We start from the raw sequence: 16,291 nt of genomic DNA, 5'->3' as shown, positions 1-16,291 counted from the left end.
CAGCTGCCCCACATTACACATCAATAAAAACTCAGCCACACACCCCATCCCGCCCATACGCTCTGCCATAGCCTTACTGGGCTCTCGTCAGCAAGAAGTATGTGCACACACACCCTCTGGAGCCCCACACCCCGCCTCTGTGCTCCCCCTCACCCATCTGGGCTGCGGCCTCCCTGCAGGGCAGACTCCGGATGTCACAGAGGCGGCCACTCCACCCCGGGGGGCAAAGGCAGTAGAAGGTGGCCCCGGTCCGGGCACAGCGACCCCCGTTCTGACAGGGCGCGCGGCTGCACCAGTCTACCAGCGTCTGGAGGGGAAGCTGTCAGCGTCAGCGCTCAAGGACCTCCGAGGAGCCGCACCCCAGCTTCTCCAGGGTCCCAGGCAGGCCCCTACCCTAGACCAGCCCTCCAAATTCCTCCCGCAGACCCCCGGTGACGCTGCCCACCTGGCACTGCGCCCCAGTGAAGCCCTCCGGGCAGGTGCAGCGGAAGCCAGGGTGGGCGGCACTGCAGACGCCCCCATGCAGACAGGGCCGAGAGAGGCAGGGGTCAGCCTCGTGTTGGCAGTGTGCGCCCGTGTAGCCGGGACGGCACTGGCAGCTGAACGAGTTCACGCCGTCCACGCAGGTCCCACCGTGGAAGCAGGAGCTGGAGGGAAAGTGAGGGATGGGTCAGGCTCCGCCCCCATGCAGGCCCCGCCTTCCTGGCCCCTCCCCGCGTCGAGAGGGCACTCTCTGTGACCCCCCTACCCACAAGAAGCTGCAGGCCTAGCAGAGGTCCCGCCCTGTCCTGTCCCTTAGCCCCAACTTACCAAGTACTTCAGAGCTAAGGCGGGAGCCATGTGGAGGCCCCGCCCTAACCTGGCCTCACTCCTTTCGGGACCAGCATCCCTAAGGTGACCTCCAAACAGATGCCCTAACCCTTCCTGGACACTGCTCCATTACGGATCAGAGCTGTGAGGTGCGTGCCAAGCCAAGAACCCCCTTCTTGTCCCCACTCCTCATGTTCCAAACCCCATCCCATGCCAGGGTCCCCAAGCTCCTAGTAGGGACCCCACGCACCTGGGGCTGCAGTCTGGTAGATCCTGCTCGCAGTGGAAACCTCCATAACCAGGTGGGCAGGTGCAGGTAAAGGAGGCCACGTGGTCAGTGCATGTGCCTGGGCCACATGGGCTGCTCAGACACTCGTCCACATCTCGGGCACAGCGGGGACCAGCGAAACCAGGAAGGCAGGAGCACGAAAAGGAGCCCAGGCCATCCTGACAGGAGCCACCATTCAGGCAGGGGTCTAAGGTCCAAAGGGAGAAGCCCTGGTCATACACTTCACCACCCATCAGCTCAACCTGACCCAACCATGCCTTTCATAGAGGGAAATCAGGAGGAAACCGGGCTTAACTGGGAGGGGCACATTTGGTCAGAGGGATCAAATTCTGTCCTCTCTGTGGCCTCATCCCCTCCCTTATCTGGAAACCTCACCTATGTGCAAGAAAGAGAGACGGGGGAGCCAAAAGGTCCCTTTGAGCTGCCAAGCACATGCTGCTAGATGTGTCTATTTAATTCCTGGGCACAGCACAGAAGGCCTCCAGACCTGTGCCGGCCAGTAGAGTGGTCATTGGCCTCGTGTGTCTAGTAAGCCCTTGACATGTGGCTGGCCCAAATTGGGATGTGCTATAAGAGTAAAATAAACACTAGATTTCTGATTTTGAAGACTTCATATGAAAACAAAGATGAATGTAAAAGATCTCAATAATTTGATATTGATTACATGTCAAAATAACATTTTAAATATAAGTTTAAATAAAATATATTATTAAACTTAACATCTTTTTTTTTTTCACTTTTCCAATGTGGTGACTAGAAAAATTTTATGTGTATATGTGGCTTACATTACTGGCCTCTCAGGCAGTGCTCCTGGAGCACTCACTGGGGGTCTATTATGTCATACTTTCCACATGGTGTTAATTTGCTTGTTGCCAGAGGCAGCCTACGGGCTTCAGACAGACCTGTGCTCAGATCCCACCTCATCCCTCTCCCTTCGTGACCTTGGGCAAGCCACCTAACCTCTTTGGAACCTCGGTTTTCAAGAATAAAATGGGGAAAGTGAGAGAAGAGTGAGCAAGAAAACTCAGTGCTGGGCACATAGTATGGGCTTGAGGAATGTGCTCTCTAGAGCAGCGCCCCCCCCGGGGGTCTCCCCTGAACTCACTGGGGTCACAGTCATCGATGTCCTGGTCACAGGAAGGCCCACTATACCCCCTGTGGCAGGTACAGCTGAAACTCCCCTCCAAGTTGGTGCAGGTACCGTGGGAGCCACAGGGGGAGGGGCCAGCACACTCATCCACATCCTGCTGGCATCGTGGGCCTGGGGACGAGGAGCAAGGTAACACCCAGGGTTAGAGGGTGCAGGGCAGGGGCTGAGAGTACCTGGCCCTCAGGAAGAGCCGGAAGGCTGAGGGGGTGAATACAAGAACAAGCTTTGTGGTCATTTGCCTCTGGGTGTTTTGCACAGGCTGTTCCCAAACTGCCTTCGCCTTATCTCAGTGGGTAGTAAAGGCTTTCTGATTGAGGTCTCCCCCTCCAGGGAGCTGTCCCCAAACCCTCCGCCTGAATCCTAGCTTCCCCACTCCCGTATCCCTTCATCCTCTCCAGAACTGACCACATGGCTGCAAGTGTCTGTGTTCAGCCCGGTCCCTTCCTAAAAAGAAGCCCCCTCAAAAAACAGGGCCAAGGACATGTTTCCCTCTGGGTCCCCAGCACCACCCACTATGCAGCGGGGTGCAGAGGAGGTAAAGGAAAGGAGGAGGAGGAGGAAGAAGCAGGTGGTGTACCTTGCCAGCCAGGGGGGCAGGAGCAGACAGGCAGCTGGCCAGGGACAGACTCGCAGTGGCCCCCGTGCTCACAGGGGTTCGGGGCACAGGAGGACAGCAGCTCACACTGATGACCTGTGGTGGGCAGGCAGAGTGAGATAGTCTTGACAGATTCCTTTTCCCCATCTCCTTCCAGGGTCCCCACCTTGTTACCCACCTCCAAATCTCCTGGGGGGAATAGGGGAAGAAAAGGGGGAAAAAGCTAAATGTAGAGGAGGGGGAGTGGAGCAGAAAGGAAACGAGCAGGAAGAAGTGGGGAGGGCGAGCCTGGGGTGGGAACGTGGGGACACACACCCTGTACACCAGGGGGACAGGTACAGTGGAAGCCCATTCCATCACTGGTGCAGGTGCCGCCAGACCGGCAGGGCTGGGATTCACAGGCATCTCGAGCCAGGCTCTGGCTGCATCGGGGACCACTCCAGCCAGGCTCACACACACAGCGGAACCTGGAGGGGAAGGCAGTCAGGGAATGCCCATGGGCAGGGACACAGCAGGGGTTCAGGAGTTGGGGAAAGGCCTCACCCTCCGGGCGCATCATGGCAGACACCGTGACTGCAAGGATCTTGGGCACAGGGATGGCTCGCGGGGAGGCAGAGTGGGGGCAGGGAGCCAGGAGGGCAGAGGCAGCGGAAGCCATTTTCCCCATCCACACAGGAGCCTCCGTCACCGCACGGACTGGATGCACACTCGTTGATCTCCACGTTGCAAAGGGGCCCTGGAGAGCACGAAGGCAACCTCATCCCAGGACAAGGACGATGGGTGCCAACAGGGAAAGGCAACCTTGCCTCATTTAGCATGGCCACACCCTTGAGCAAGAACAATCTCACCTTCATAACCCATCAGCTCTTGTACAGACTAAGACAGCCAGCTCCTCAACCCGGAGCTGCCCCAGATCATACTTGTCCCCAGACTTCCATGAAATCACCTTCATTTTCACCAAGGATTACTTTGGCCCCATGCAGAAACACGATACCTGAGTCTGGACCCTCATCTGTGTTCCAGGATAACCTTGAGCTGATATGGGGACAACCTCAGTCCCGCGGGAGAGAGCACAACCTCAGGGCTAAGTGTGGACAATCTCATTGGACAAGCAAATGCAAAGAGAGGGGCAAACTCAACTAAGAATAGAGTACTTTCATCCTCACCCTCTCAGCCTAAAAAGACCCTCTTCCCATGGCCGCCACCTGCCCACCTGTAAAGCCAGGCTGGCAGACACAGTCATAGCGGTTGATGCCATCGCGGCAGACTCCAAAGGTGCAGGGGTTGCTGGCACAATCATCAATGTTCACCTCGCAGTTCACTCCTGGGGAGGGGGAACACGGCAGGGGTAGCCACCACTGAGCCCCGCAAGGGGCATCATTCCCAAAGCCTCTGTGCCCTTCCCGATGTACTGTTCCTGCCCCAACCCGGCCTCCAGCCCCACCTGTGGTGCCAGGAGGGCAGCGGCAGAGATATTTGTCCACCAAGTCTAGACATTTGCCTCCGTGGCGGCAGGGCTGGCTGCGGCACTCGTCCACCTGGCTCTCACAGCGTGTGCCTGTGTATCCCGGGGCGCAGGCGCATGAGAAGCTGGCAATGCCGTCCACACAACGACCATGGTGGCACGGGTCCGGGGAGCAGTCATCCACGTTGCGCTCACACAGCGTGCCCTCAAAGCCTGGAGGACAAGAGGGTCAGGCTCCACCCACTTGCCAAGGTCCTGCCCACAGCCGTGGCTTCTGCCCAATCCTCGCCCAGCTCCACCTCAGGCCCCGCCCATCTAGCCAACAGGAGGTGGGCTCAATTCAGGCCCCGCCCCTTAACTCCCTCCAGCCACAAGCTCCAGGACTCCCCCCTGGCTAAGACACTTCCACAGATAAATCCCCTCCCCAACTGCAACCTCTCCTCCAGTCTTTACCCTATCAGCCCTGTTCCGCCTCACTTCCCACTCTGGACTGGAAATGGGGACACATGGGAAGTGCCTGGGTGTAGAGGGATTTGGACACTCCCCCTCAACCAAAGTGCACCCCTTCTCTGCCAGACCCATTGGCCCCACTCCTAGCCTTACCTCTGCTTACATCCATCATTGGCTCCGCCCCCTAGCTCTGTCATTGGCTCTCTCGAGTCCTGCCTTGCTGCAGCCCTGCCCCCAAATTGTCCCCAAAGCTGTTATTTGCCTCCACCCTCCGCCCCGCCCCCAGATTCTTGCTGGCCTGTCACTGGCCCTCTCTCACCCTCTGCACAGCGGCATTCATAGCCATCAGGCTGGTCCACACACTTGGCTCCATTCCGGCAGGGTGTGCTTGCGCATTCATCCACATCCAGCTGACACATGGCCCCACTGAAGCCTTAGGGTGGAAAGTGGGATGGGCAGAGGCCCAGATAGGGTCAGAGAAGTCACCCCTTGCCAGCCCTGCCTTGTTTGGGTGGGATGAATGGGATGATCATTTACTTAGTGTGTGTGTGTGTTTTGTCTGTTTTTTAAATAGGCTCCATGCCCAGCGTGGAGCCCAACGGAGGGCTTGAACTCAACCCTGAGACCAAGACCTGAGCTGAGATCAAGAATCAGGTTTAACCCGACTGAGTCACCCAAGCACCCCAACTTGGTTTTAAATTAATTTCAAGGTTTTTCATAGCACATGGTTTCTGTTATGATAGTTATCCACTAACATGGTCTTATAAGGCTCCCCTACAGCCTTTGCCTCTGCGGGGACCTGTCTTCTTCCGGCTCCCTGGCCCAGGGTCCTCACCCGAGGGGCAGGTACAGCTGAAGCCGTTGACTCTGTCCTTGCAGACCCCACCATTGACACACGGGCTGCTCTGACACTCATCCATGTCCACCTCACAATAGGTGCCTGTAAAGCCTGGGGGGTAAGGGAGGGGGATTAGGGCAGTGCAGGTTAGCCTCTGGTCTAAAGGGAGAGAACATGGGAAGGTACTCCCTTTCCTACCCATAGATCGTTTCTCTGAGCCTTGCTTGGCCTTGCCCCACCCCCACCCCCCAAGGCCAATCCCAGATTCAGCTTTTGACCTCTTGGTGGACCTCACCCAACTGTGGATCCGAACGGTCCAAAGCTTATGAGCCTCCCTATGGGCCTTCCCTTCAGACCACCCTCTTCCCTCTGCAGTCCTCACACTCTACCGGGTCCTCGGGTACCAGGCCCAGCACCCACTGTAACCTTGGGCCCAGCCTCCATCCCATCCCAGGGTTAGTGCAAGACTCTCTGCAGGCTCCACCTTGACCCACTCCAGCTCCTGGTCCAGCCCTCGTATCATCTCCCGCCCCCCCCGTGGGTCCTAAGGCACAGACTCCAGTCCCAGCCCATCTGAGGTTCTACAGACTCCCTTTGACCGTGGCCCCAGCCATGCACAAAGGTGCTACTCTGGCCCACCTCCACCTCATTTCAGGGTTCCGTTCCAGACAGTTTCACCAGGAAAGGGGGAGGGAGGTGTCCTGACCTGCAGGCTTCCCTTGCCATGCCCCCCAGCCTCAGGCTCCGCCCTGGCCACACACCCAACGCACCTGCCATGCAGATGCAGGTGAACTGGCCTATGCGGTCGAGGCACGTGGCCTGGTTGCGGCAGGGCCCGGACAGGCACTCGTTGACATCAGTCTCACAGCGCGGGCCAGTGTAGCCACGGCCACACTGGCACAGGAAGGAGCCTTGTGTGTTCACGCACCGGCCGAGGTGTTCACATGGGTTGGCGCCTGCAGGAGGAAGCAACGCCAGTGTGAGTGTGGGTGGCTAAGGACCCGCCTCTCCCCTCCCTCCCAACTCTCAGACCACACACCCCCCCCCTCACCAATAGAGCACTCATCCACATCCTGGTCACACGCCCCGCCGGTAAAGCCTGGTGGACAGGTGCAGATGGCCCGGCCATTCACAGGGTTCGTGTCGCAGATAGCATCCTCGTGACAGGGGTTGCTGACGCAGGCGTCATCCAGGTGACATAGAAGCCCTGGAAGAGGTTAGGCAGAGTTCGGGGGGGACCCTCCAGCTCTGCCCAAAGGTCTCACATCTGCCACATCTGTTTTGTGTTTTGTTTCTATCAACCTGCAGTGTATTTAGGAGCTATTTTCCCCAATGGTTTATTATAAAAATTTTCAAATGTACAGCAAAGTTGATTCACACGCCCACCACCTAGATTCAACTCTTGTAAGCTTTATGTTGTTGTTTTTGTATTTTGGAACCACTTGAAAATGAGTTGGAAACATCCACACACTGTTTTAAAATATGTTGACTCTTTTTCTGATTACATACTCTCAAGTCTTTGCCTCTGCAGTATCTTCTGCCTGACATGCCCTGTCCTCCATATCCAAGTCCCCCTCCCAAACACCTTCCCTGACCCTGGCCACTTGCAAAGGTCCCATCTTTCTCAGTCACAGGTAGCTCTCTATTCCCATGACTACTGCCCTGGACTGTGGGCCAGCATCTCCTTAGACCCCTCCCAGGCTCACCCTGCACCCCAAATCATTCTAACACTCAAGTCAGACTCCATCCCTGCTCCCACTACAGAACCATCAATGGCTCCCTGCTCCCTATAAGGAAAACAGCCACTCACCAGTCTTGCCCATGGGACAGGCACAGTAGAACGAGGCCACACGGTCATGGCAGGTGGCCCCATGGAAGCACACAGCCGTGGCACAGTCATCGATATTCTGACTGCAGCTCTCGCCGGTCCAGCCATTGACACACACACAGCTGTGGCCACCCAGAGTGTTGAAGCAGGTGCCCCCATTGTGGCAAGCGTTGGGCTGCAGCTGACATTCATCCACATCCTCCGTGCAGAATTGGCCTGTGGCACACAGACACAGCAGTCCACACCCGCTGCATACCCACCCAAGGTCTGCCACCTGGCTCTCTTCAGCCCTGATGCTCACCTGTCCATTCAGGAGGGCACTGGCAGTTGTAGGTGTTCACACCATCCACACATGTCCCCCCATTTAGACATCGGTGCCCTGGACAGTCGTCCACATTGACTTCACAGTTCTGGCCCTCGAACCCTAGCAAGGGAGGAAAACAAAGATGGTCACTGCCAGGCGGCCCGCTGTCCCTGCACTCCTGCCACCTCCCCAGGGCACAGCTCCCTCACCAGGAAGGCAGGCACAGTCATAGGTGAGATCGCCACTCTGTCTGCATGTGCCCCCGTTACGGCACGGTGAGGGGGCGCAGGGCACGGCAGCGTTCTCACACAGTGGCCCCGTGTAGCCAGCTGGGCACTGGCAGCGGAAAGAACCAGGCGTGTTGAGGCAGGTGCCACCGTGGCGGCAGGGCCCTCCCACCCGGCACTCATCCACATCACTTCGGCAGCTGCGGCCCTGGTAGCCAGGCGGGCAGGAGCAGATGTACCGGCCATCGGGCCCCACCGAGCAACGGGCACCATGGGTACAGGGGCTGCTGAGGCAGGGGTCCGGCAGGGAACAGTCGGGACCTAGAGGGACCAGAAGAGGGTGAGCTTGGGCTGTTCACATGCTTGACTGGCTTGGGTTTCCCTCCAGACCATCCCTTACCTCGGAAGCCACGGGGGCAGCGGCAGGAGAACCGGGCGGCGCCTGCCACCACGGAGCTCTGGCAGACGCCCCGGCCAGCACAGGGACCCGAATGGCAGGGGTCTTCCAGCTGGCATCGCTCACCCACCCAACCTGGCGGGCACCTGTAGGCAGAGATAGCTTAGTATAGGGAAGTACTAGGGTGGTACCAGGCAGAAGCATCCCAGACACAGAGATACACACACGTGACAGCAAGAAATACACACGTAAGCAGCCCAACAATCAGGCATGCCCGTTCGTTCATGCAACCAACATTCACTGACTAACTACTGTGTTCTAAACAATAGGAATACAGTCGCAAACACATTAAAAGTCATCCCCACCCTCTTTATGCTCACAACCAAGCAGGGCAAAGAGAAGATACACAAATAATGAATGAGATAACATGCCAGCATAGGGTGGTAAGGGCCATGAAGAGTTCAGTGGGTTGTTGTTTTTTTTTAATTTTTTATTTATTTATTTGACAGAGAGAGAGATCAAAAGTAGGCAGAGAGGCAGGCAGATAGAGAGAGGTTTGGGAAGGAGGCTCCCCGCTGAGCAGAGAGCCCAACATGGGGCTCTATCCCAGGATCCTGAGATCATGACCTGAGCCGAAGGTAGAGGCTTAACTCACTGAACCACCCAGGCACCCCAGTTCAGTGGGTTTTGAGTCATGGCCCCAGGAAAGAAATGCCCATGTCCCAGAACCTGTGATTCTGACCTTATTGTGGAGGTAACTAAGTGACAGATAACAAGATGAGATCATCCCGGATTTTCCAAATGGGCCCCCAAATCCATTGGCCGAGGGAGATATGGGAGAAAGAGGAGATGGCCAAGTGGAAGACAGAATCAGACACAGGGTGTTGCACCCACAAGCCAAGGAGCTCCTGGAGCTGCCAGGAGGTGGAAGGGGCCAGGAAGGATTCTCTTGGAAAGCCACTGCAGATGGCGGGGCTACCAGCACCTGGAATTCAGACTTCTGACCCCCAGAACTGTAAGAATAAACTTCTCTTTTTTAAACCACCCAGTGTTTGGTGGTTTGTTATGGTAGCCAGGAAACTAGGACACAGGATGAGGGAGATGAGTAAGGAAGGAAGGCAAACATGGTATTTTCGGACTGAAGAAGGTAAGGGAGAGGGGCATGGGGTTGTGTAAGGAAGAGCCTCCCAGGCAGAGGGAATAGCAAATGCAAAGTCTCGGGCCCCAGAAGGCAACTGCTCCGGCACAGACAGACTCAGAAACATACACAGATAACACAGCGGGACGGCGGATTCCACATACTGGCCTGGCGAACATTCAGACCCAAATCCACAGCTCCGTTCACAGACGGGTAGCTCTCATGTGGACAGAGAGTGTAACTCTCCCAAATCCTCCACGCCTTTCCTGGAGGCACAGACAACCCTTCCTGCCCCTGGGAGGAGGAGGTGGACACCAGTGCTGGTGCCCTCTGACTGGGACAGAGTCCTCCCGCCTGCAGCCCCTTCCCCAGACACCCCAAGAAAACCTTGAGTAGGAAGGAAATAAGGCGGTTGGCCTTAAGACTGGAAACCTCCGGAGGGAGACTGGCGGGGTGGGAGGGAAGGGTTTAGACTGGCAAGAGGGTCCGAGGTCCCGCCCCGACGCTGCCCACCCCTGGCGCGTTCCCTCCCTCTGGCTCATCCCAGCCGCTTGGGGCTAACCTCAGGCAGCTGACTCAGTCCCTAGCGTCTCCCACAAGATCCCCCACCCCGGCCCCCAGCGAAACAGGCCGGGGCACGGCAGGGCAGGGGTGCAATGGTGTTGAGAAGGGAGGGCGAGGCTCCCAGCCCCCTCCCCAAAGCCCCGCAGGGTGAGGACGTCCGTCTCGACTGCGCGCCGAGAGGGGGCGCGCTGCGCCGGGCGCCGGGGACTGCCGGTCCCACCGCCAGGCTGGGCGCGGCCGCGCGGCCCCCTCCCGACGCCCCGGGCGGGTTCCCACGCTCTGCGCCCCGCTCCCCCGCGGACCGGTCGGGCCGGTTCCAGCCTCCGCCCGCGCCCCGCCTCGTAGCCAGGGCTTTGGGGGAACCGAGAGGGGAAAGAGCACTCTTGGTTAGGGGTCGGGGGGAGGGGAGGGGAGGGGGTTGCTGCGAGGACTGGGAGACAGAGACGTTGGCTTGGGAGGTTACTTTGAGGAAGAGGCTAAGGGGGGAATTCGTGGAGAGGTGACATATTGGGGCGTTCCTGAAAAGACACGAGTATTTGGAACCTTGAAGGAGATTGGGGGGCCCGTGGGGAGTGGTTCCCACGGCCCAGCTCGGGGAACAGCCCGCTCCGCTCCGGGTAATCCGGGCTCCGGGCCGCCGCGCGCGCTGGTGATTCACCTGTTGAGGGGCGGGGCAGCCGCGGCAGCATTCACCTGTCGGCTGTATTCCAGGTGCTGAGCTCCACTGCGCAGGCGCCCGGCCCCGCGGCTCCGCCTCCCAGGTGAGTGGTTCCAGATAAGGTCACACTTTCCCCCACCCCCACCATCGCAGACTCCCAACCCGAGGAACCCGCTTGGCGAGGCTAAGTCCCCACCTGGGTGAGCCCCAGTGGGCTCCAGTCAAAGCGCGTGTATAACTTCAAAGGGGCTCTCCGGGATCAAAAGTCACCCCAGACCCGCCCAGCTTGGCACACACATTCAACTTGTTGTTGAATAAACGAATACATTAATGAATCAATCAATGGCTACTATTATTAACGACGATATTATAAAAGGACCTACCCATTTCCCCAAAACTTTGAGACGTTCACCTTTATGGCACGTATTTCCTGTGTCCCTACTAATCTTCATCATCATCTTCTTCCCTATTTATAGAGCACTTATTGCTCGCTGAGCATTACACTGAGTTCATCCCATGAAGGGTCTCTTAATCTTTACAGTCAACCCCATTAAAGAGGGACTATGATTGCCCCATTTTCCAGATGCGAAAACTGAGGTTCGGAGAGCTCAAAGCACTTGCTCAAAGTATCCCAGAGCCCAGAATTCAAATTGAGTTCTGTCTCCCTCTGCTCAGTTCTTTCCCAGCCTCTGCTCAGCAACTTCAACCCTCTGCCTTTCCCTATATTATCTAACAACTGAATTCTTGAGCCCCTTCATGGTCACAAGCCAGGGGAAAGTGCCCCTATTTCTGAGATCCAGAGAGAAGTGACTAACCCAAGGTCACGCAACAAGAAAGTGACATTGCAGAGCTGTATTACAGCCCCCCGTACCCCCACCACTAAAGGTCGAGACATGGGAAGATGCAATTGGTGTGCCCACTATGACCAAGCCATTGGTCCCTGAAGATCTGTTGATTGAATAATAACTACCTCCATCAGAGGCTTTACACATGACCTCAGGCAGCCAAGAACTCTGTGAAGTGGGGTTTAATGTGCCTGTTTTCCAGACCAGGACACCAAAGCTTAAAGGGTTTAGGTCCCAGGCAGTCAGCAACACGATGTGGGGTCTGAACCCCAGCCAGGCAAATTGCAGAACCCCTGCTCTTAACCTTCCTCACTTCTTAACCCTGCTCGATTCCAGTGGGGAACAAGAGGTTACCCAAGCCATACACATGTAGGAAGTGGTAGAGGCGTTGGTGGTGGACACAGAGGCAAGGGAAGAAGACAGACTACCTCCCCACACAGGACCCACTGATGGCTCAGAGCCAGGCACTCACAGGCAGGCAGCCTCCCGGGAGGGCAGCTGGGTGCAGCGACCTCCATTCATACACGGGCTTCCGTCCAGGCAAGGAGGTGCTGTGTAGGGGCAAAGTAAAGTTGGGGGGGGGTCAGTCAGGCACCCAGGAACCCCAGCTCAGAGTGCCAGAGCCCATCCTTCCCTCCCCCAGGCAACAGCTGCAACGGGCTGGGGGTGTCTCTGTGGGTGCATGGAGCCCCCGCATCCCCAGTTCCCACGGCCCCCCGCCCCGGCCCCAGCTGTTGGGGCTGCAGCTGTCCCTGCCAGCTCAAGCCCTGGGAACCACAAGGCAGGGGCGGGCAGGAGGAGGTGCTGACTTGTGCCAGATGTGGGGACTCAGGAAGCTGCCAGAATGGGGGGTGCAGAGGCAGGAAGTGAGGGTGCTGAGCGTTGAAGGGAGGTCCGGGGCTGTGTGCCCAGATCCCAGGGTAATAGAGAGGGCAGGGGTGAGGAGGCCTGGGGCCCTGGGTCTTTCTTGGCCTGATGTTGGGCATCTGCTCCAGCTGGGCAGAGCTGTGTGGTGCTCTGGTGAGAGGGGCTAAGGCCTGTACCTTACGCCCAGCCAGCACTGGATGCTGCAGGGATAGAGTGTGGGTTGAAGGGAGGGGCAGCTGGCAGTAGGCATGTGCTGCCCGGTCCAGCGTCCCCATCCCTGAGGGCTGTGTCCCTCTGGGGCGTGGCAGTCTAACTGTCCTGCCAGACTGGTCTGTGCCAGACGCGGCTGGGTGTGAGCTAGTGGAGAACTGTGTATGCCGGCAGGTGTGGGGCCTCTGTGTGTGTGTGTGTCACAGATGGAGAGATGGAAAGAGATGGAGGGAGATAGAGAAAAACGGAGACAGACACAAGGAAACTAGAAGCAGGCCGACACAGAGAGGAGGCAGAGAAGTGCAGAGAGAGAGAGGGAGAGACACACAAGTTGAGCTGGACATGCTAAGAGGACAACATGGCATGTGCCCCCTTCCTCAGGGGACAGGGAAAGACAGGACACTACCGCCCAGACAAGGGCCTGTGGGTGTTTGGGAACTCACAGTAGGAGCCACGTGACACAGACTGCGGGCCTCACCGAACAGTGGGCCATGTGAGCCATGTGTGCGTGTGCTCGAAGTACATGCGTGTACAAATGCCTGCGCCATCTATGTGTGCACTGGGTCTGTCACGGGTGCCCATGCACCGTGAGCCCCGTTCATATGGTACACAGCTGTGTGTCTCTGCGTCCAGTGTATTCTCAGGTGTGTCTGTGTATGGGTTGGGTGTGCCTCTCTGCACGTATTACACTGGGTGCAGGCATGCCTTGGATCTGTGTGTGTCTGAATGTATGCAGGCAGCAGGTACAAGGCTCTGGGCTGCTGATCCTTGGTGTGTATGAACATGTGTAATTGTATGTGAAAGTATGTTAGTGTGCGGGCTGCGTATCCACTGTGCGGGTGTAGTGCGTGTGCGTGTGTGTGTGCACGTCTCTAGCTGCCTGTGTGACCCCGGGCTGTGTGTGCCTCCGATTGTGTGACAGGCCATGTGTGTGTGCGCTGGCCCCGCGGGGGCGGCAGCTCCTGCCCCATCCTGCCCCGTCGGGCACCGGGCTGGGCGGTGCAGGCCCTTCCTTCCCAGCGCCGAGCCCTACAGCGGCTCCCCGGGACCCAGGGCCAGGGGCGTTCGGCCAGTGTCCCTCTTCCGCCGGCCAGGCCTCCCTTGGGGGTGTGCGCCCCCGCAGCCCCCGCCCAGGCCCCGCCGCCCGTCCCGCTTTGTCTGGCAAAGAAAGCGCGAGGCCGGCCCGGGGGGGAGGGGGTGTCTAGACGGCGCGGCCATTGTCCCAAGCGGGGGAAGGGAGAGCGGGGAGGGGGAGGGGCGGGGGGCCCCGGCCGGCTGGGGAGGGGCTCGGGCTGCGGAGACGGGGCGCTGGAGCTGGAGGGGAGCACGTGGGCTCGCGCCCCCCGCCCTCCCTTTCCCTCCCCTCGCGGGGGCGGGGTCCCGTGGCCTCCCGGTCCCAGCGGCCAGGGGAGGGAGCGGGGCCGCGGGCGGGGAAAGGGGCGCGGGCGCCGATGTGCCTCCAGCTCCGACTCCGGCTCCGGGTCTTGCCGCGCTCCGGCCTGAGAAGTTTTTCCCCGAGTTCGGAGCTCCGAGAACTTCGCGCCCCCTCCCCGTCCCCCGCCCGGCCAGGCCAGCCCTGGGTGTGTAGGGGGGCTTTTGTGCGAGGGGTCCCCAACCTGGGGGTATTGGGCTTCAATCGTGACTTTCCCAAGACTGCAGACCGACGTGCATTGGGAGCGAGCCCCAGACTCTTGGTCCCCCCGATCTTGCGTCCCTGATCCCCGCACCTCAAGCTCCCAGTCCCTCATTCCTGGGTCCCTTCATCTGCAACTCTGATCGTTCCGGGGCCCCTATTCTTTGGACCTCTGGGGACCTGCCCCCTCCCCCCACTGAGCCCCTGTCCCCCCGGGACTGGCACGTAGCCCCCGAGCTCCTGCTCCCTGCCCCCGCTCTAGTCCTTGGCTTCTAGACCAGCTCCCCAGTCCCAGACTCGGGGGTCCTTAAACTCCTCTCTTACCCTCCCCCAACCCACCCACCCAGTCCCGCCCGCTAGGTCCCAGCCCCTCACCTGCAGCCCCGGGCCCCGCTAGCAGTAGCAACAGGGGCAGCGCCCGCACGGGCGGCAGTGGTGGCGGCGGCGACATCGGGCGACGGCGGCGGCGGCGGCCCCGGGTCCCCGGCCCCATGGCGGCAGGCCGCGACCCTCCCTCCTCCCTCCTCCCTCCTTCCCTGGGCTCCGGGCGCGTCCCGGGCCAGCCTCCGCGCCGCCAACTTCGCCAAAGTGAGGCTGCCGGGCCGCCCCGCCCCCAGCCCTGGGCGGCTCGCCCCGCCCCGGGGCCGGCCCTGAGCTCCCCCGCACCCCCCACCCCTACCCCCCACCCGGCCTCCCGGGGTCCCTGCCCACCCTCCACCCACACAGCCTGGGATCCGCAGACCCTAGGAAATTCAGGTCGGCCATGCGGTGAAGCGTGGGTTGAATCCGCAGTGACAGACACACCGGCTTCTTGAACACCCTGGCTCCCAGCGCACACACACTCAGAGCCCGGGACACACACAGAGCCAGGGCGCAAACACAGACCTCCAGATACCCCAAAACCGAGGCCAAGCACGTCCTGAGACGCTCATGCACACACAGCTACCACGCACAAATGCAGACGCATGCCCAGAGCTTCATGGGGACTTAACGTATAAAACAAACCCGAAGCTCAGTCCCAGCCAGGTCTGGAGCCGGGGGGCAGCGTCTGCAGCCTCAGACCTCAGACACACATTAGGAAGGAGCCTCATGCATGTGGGCAGACACACACACACACACACACACACACACACACACACACACACACCTTCTTACTCTCAGCTCTCCTAGAAAGCTCCTTACTACCCTGTGTGAACTCCAAAGGTCCATCCCAGCCCCCAGCCCCACCCAAACCCTACACAGCTTTGCTGCTCAGCCTGGCAATTCCATCAACTGCCTTTTCCAAAATCAGTCCTGCTGATTTTGGATCAACTGCCTTTTCCAAAATCAGTTCTGCTGCAAAGCCACGGAGCAGCCCATTCTGTCCCTGTGGCGATAATGGGGACTCCAAAACACCCCAAGCACAGCCCTGGAGGAGCCCTCAGTCTGCGGAAGAAAAATGTGGACAGAGAACCCCGCCCCCACCCCCAGCACTGGGGGTTCAGAGCTGGGCCAGAGGGACAGCATCTGGGAGGGCAGAGTCTGGGAGGGACAGAGTCTGGGAGGGCAGAGTCTGGGAAGGGTACATAGAGGGGCTGGTGAGGGCTCGGCCTGAGAGTAGTTACTTACTTGTTCATTCATTTATTCAACGAGTAGGTATAAAGCTCCAGTCCTACATCTGACTTTGTTCCAGGGGCTGGAGTTACACCTTGCTCCTCCAGAGAGGGCTTCCCAGAGGGGGGCCCGGTGGAGCTCAGCCAGGACAGATGAATTAGAGGGGAAATATCCCAGCAGAGACACAGGCCTGCAGCCACAGGAGGGAGCAGAGAAAGGAGAAGGAGTGGACAGGCCAGGGTCGCACCGGCCTGGATGAGGAGGGGCAGAAGGAGGCCAGACTGCCTCCCTGGTATTTGGCTTGCTGGTAAGGCTGCAGGGGGAGGGATGGTCTGGGGGGTGAGGTGCTGAATCCGTAGACCCTGGGGGTTGCTTATGTGCAGCTGAACACTGGGGCTGAGCACAGGGAAGCCGTGCTGGGAGATCGTCA

General features: G+C 59.0%; 1 protein-coding gene across 1 annotated transcript in view; it reads right to left on the bottom strand.

The window, feature by feature from the left end:
• NOTCH3 (notch receptor 3) overlaps positions 1–14,761 on the bottom strand; it is a gene marked incomplete at its 5' end in the record, with an annotated part of 33,086 nt that extends 18,325 nt beyond the window's left edge. Inside the window, 19 exons of the mRNA XM_080798827.1 lie at positions 154–307; positions 446–647; positions 1,061–1,286; positions 2,205–2,360; positions 2,827–2,940; positions 3,160–3,311; positions 3,388–3,580; positions 4,058–4,168; positions 4,289–4,522; positions 5,079–5,192; positions 5,595–5,708; positions 6,368–6,553; positions 6,649–6,804; positions 7,408–7,641; positions 7,727–7,849; positions 7,939–8,277; positions 8,357–8,499; positions 12,031–12,109; positions 14,644–14,761. Of these exons, the coding sequence (XP_080654953.1) occupies positions 154–307; positions 446–647; positions 1,061–1,286; positions 2,205–2,360; positions 2,827–2,940; positions 3,160–3,311; positions 3,388–3,580; positions 4,058–4,168; positions 4,289–4,522; positions 5,079–5,192; positions 5,595–5,708; positions 6,368–6,553; positions 6,649–6,804; positions 7,408–7,641; positions 7,727–7,849; positions 7,939–8,277; positions 8,357–8,499; positions 12,031–12,109; positions 14,644–14,761 (3,148 nt within the window). The remainder of the gene's footprint in view (positions 1–153; positions 308–445; positions 648–1,060; positions 1,287–2,204; positions 2,361–2,826; positions 2,941–3,159; positions 3,312–3,387; positions 3,581–4,057; positions 4,169–4,288; positions 4,523–5,078; positions 5,193–5,594; positions 5,709–6,367; positions 6,554–6,648; positions 6,805–7,407; positions 7,642–7,726; positions 7,850–7,938; positions 8,278–8,356; positions 8,500–12,030; positions 12,110–14,643) is intronic.
• Between the last annotated feature and the right edge of the window lie 1,530 nt (positions 14,762–16,291).

The sequence above is a fragment of the Martes martes genome (assembly GCF_963455335.1).
Source record: "Martes martes genome assembly, chromosome: 1".
Classification (NCBI taxonomy): Eukaryota; Metazoa; Chordata; class Mammalia; order Carnivora; family Mustelidae; genus Martes; species Martes martes.
Note: the sequence above shows the minus strand (reverse complement) of the source record. Positions and strands in the feature narration are given on the sequence as shown.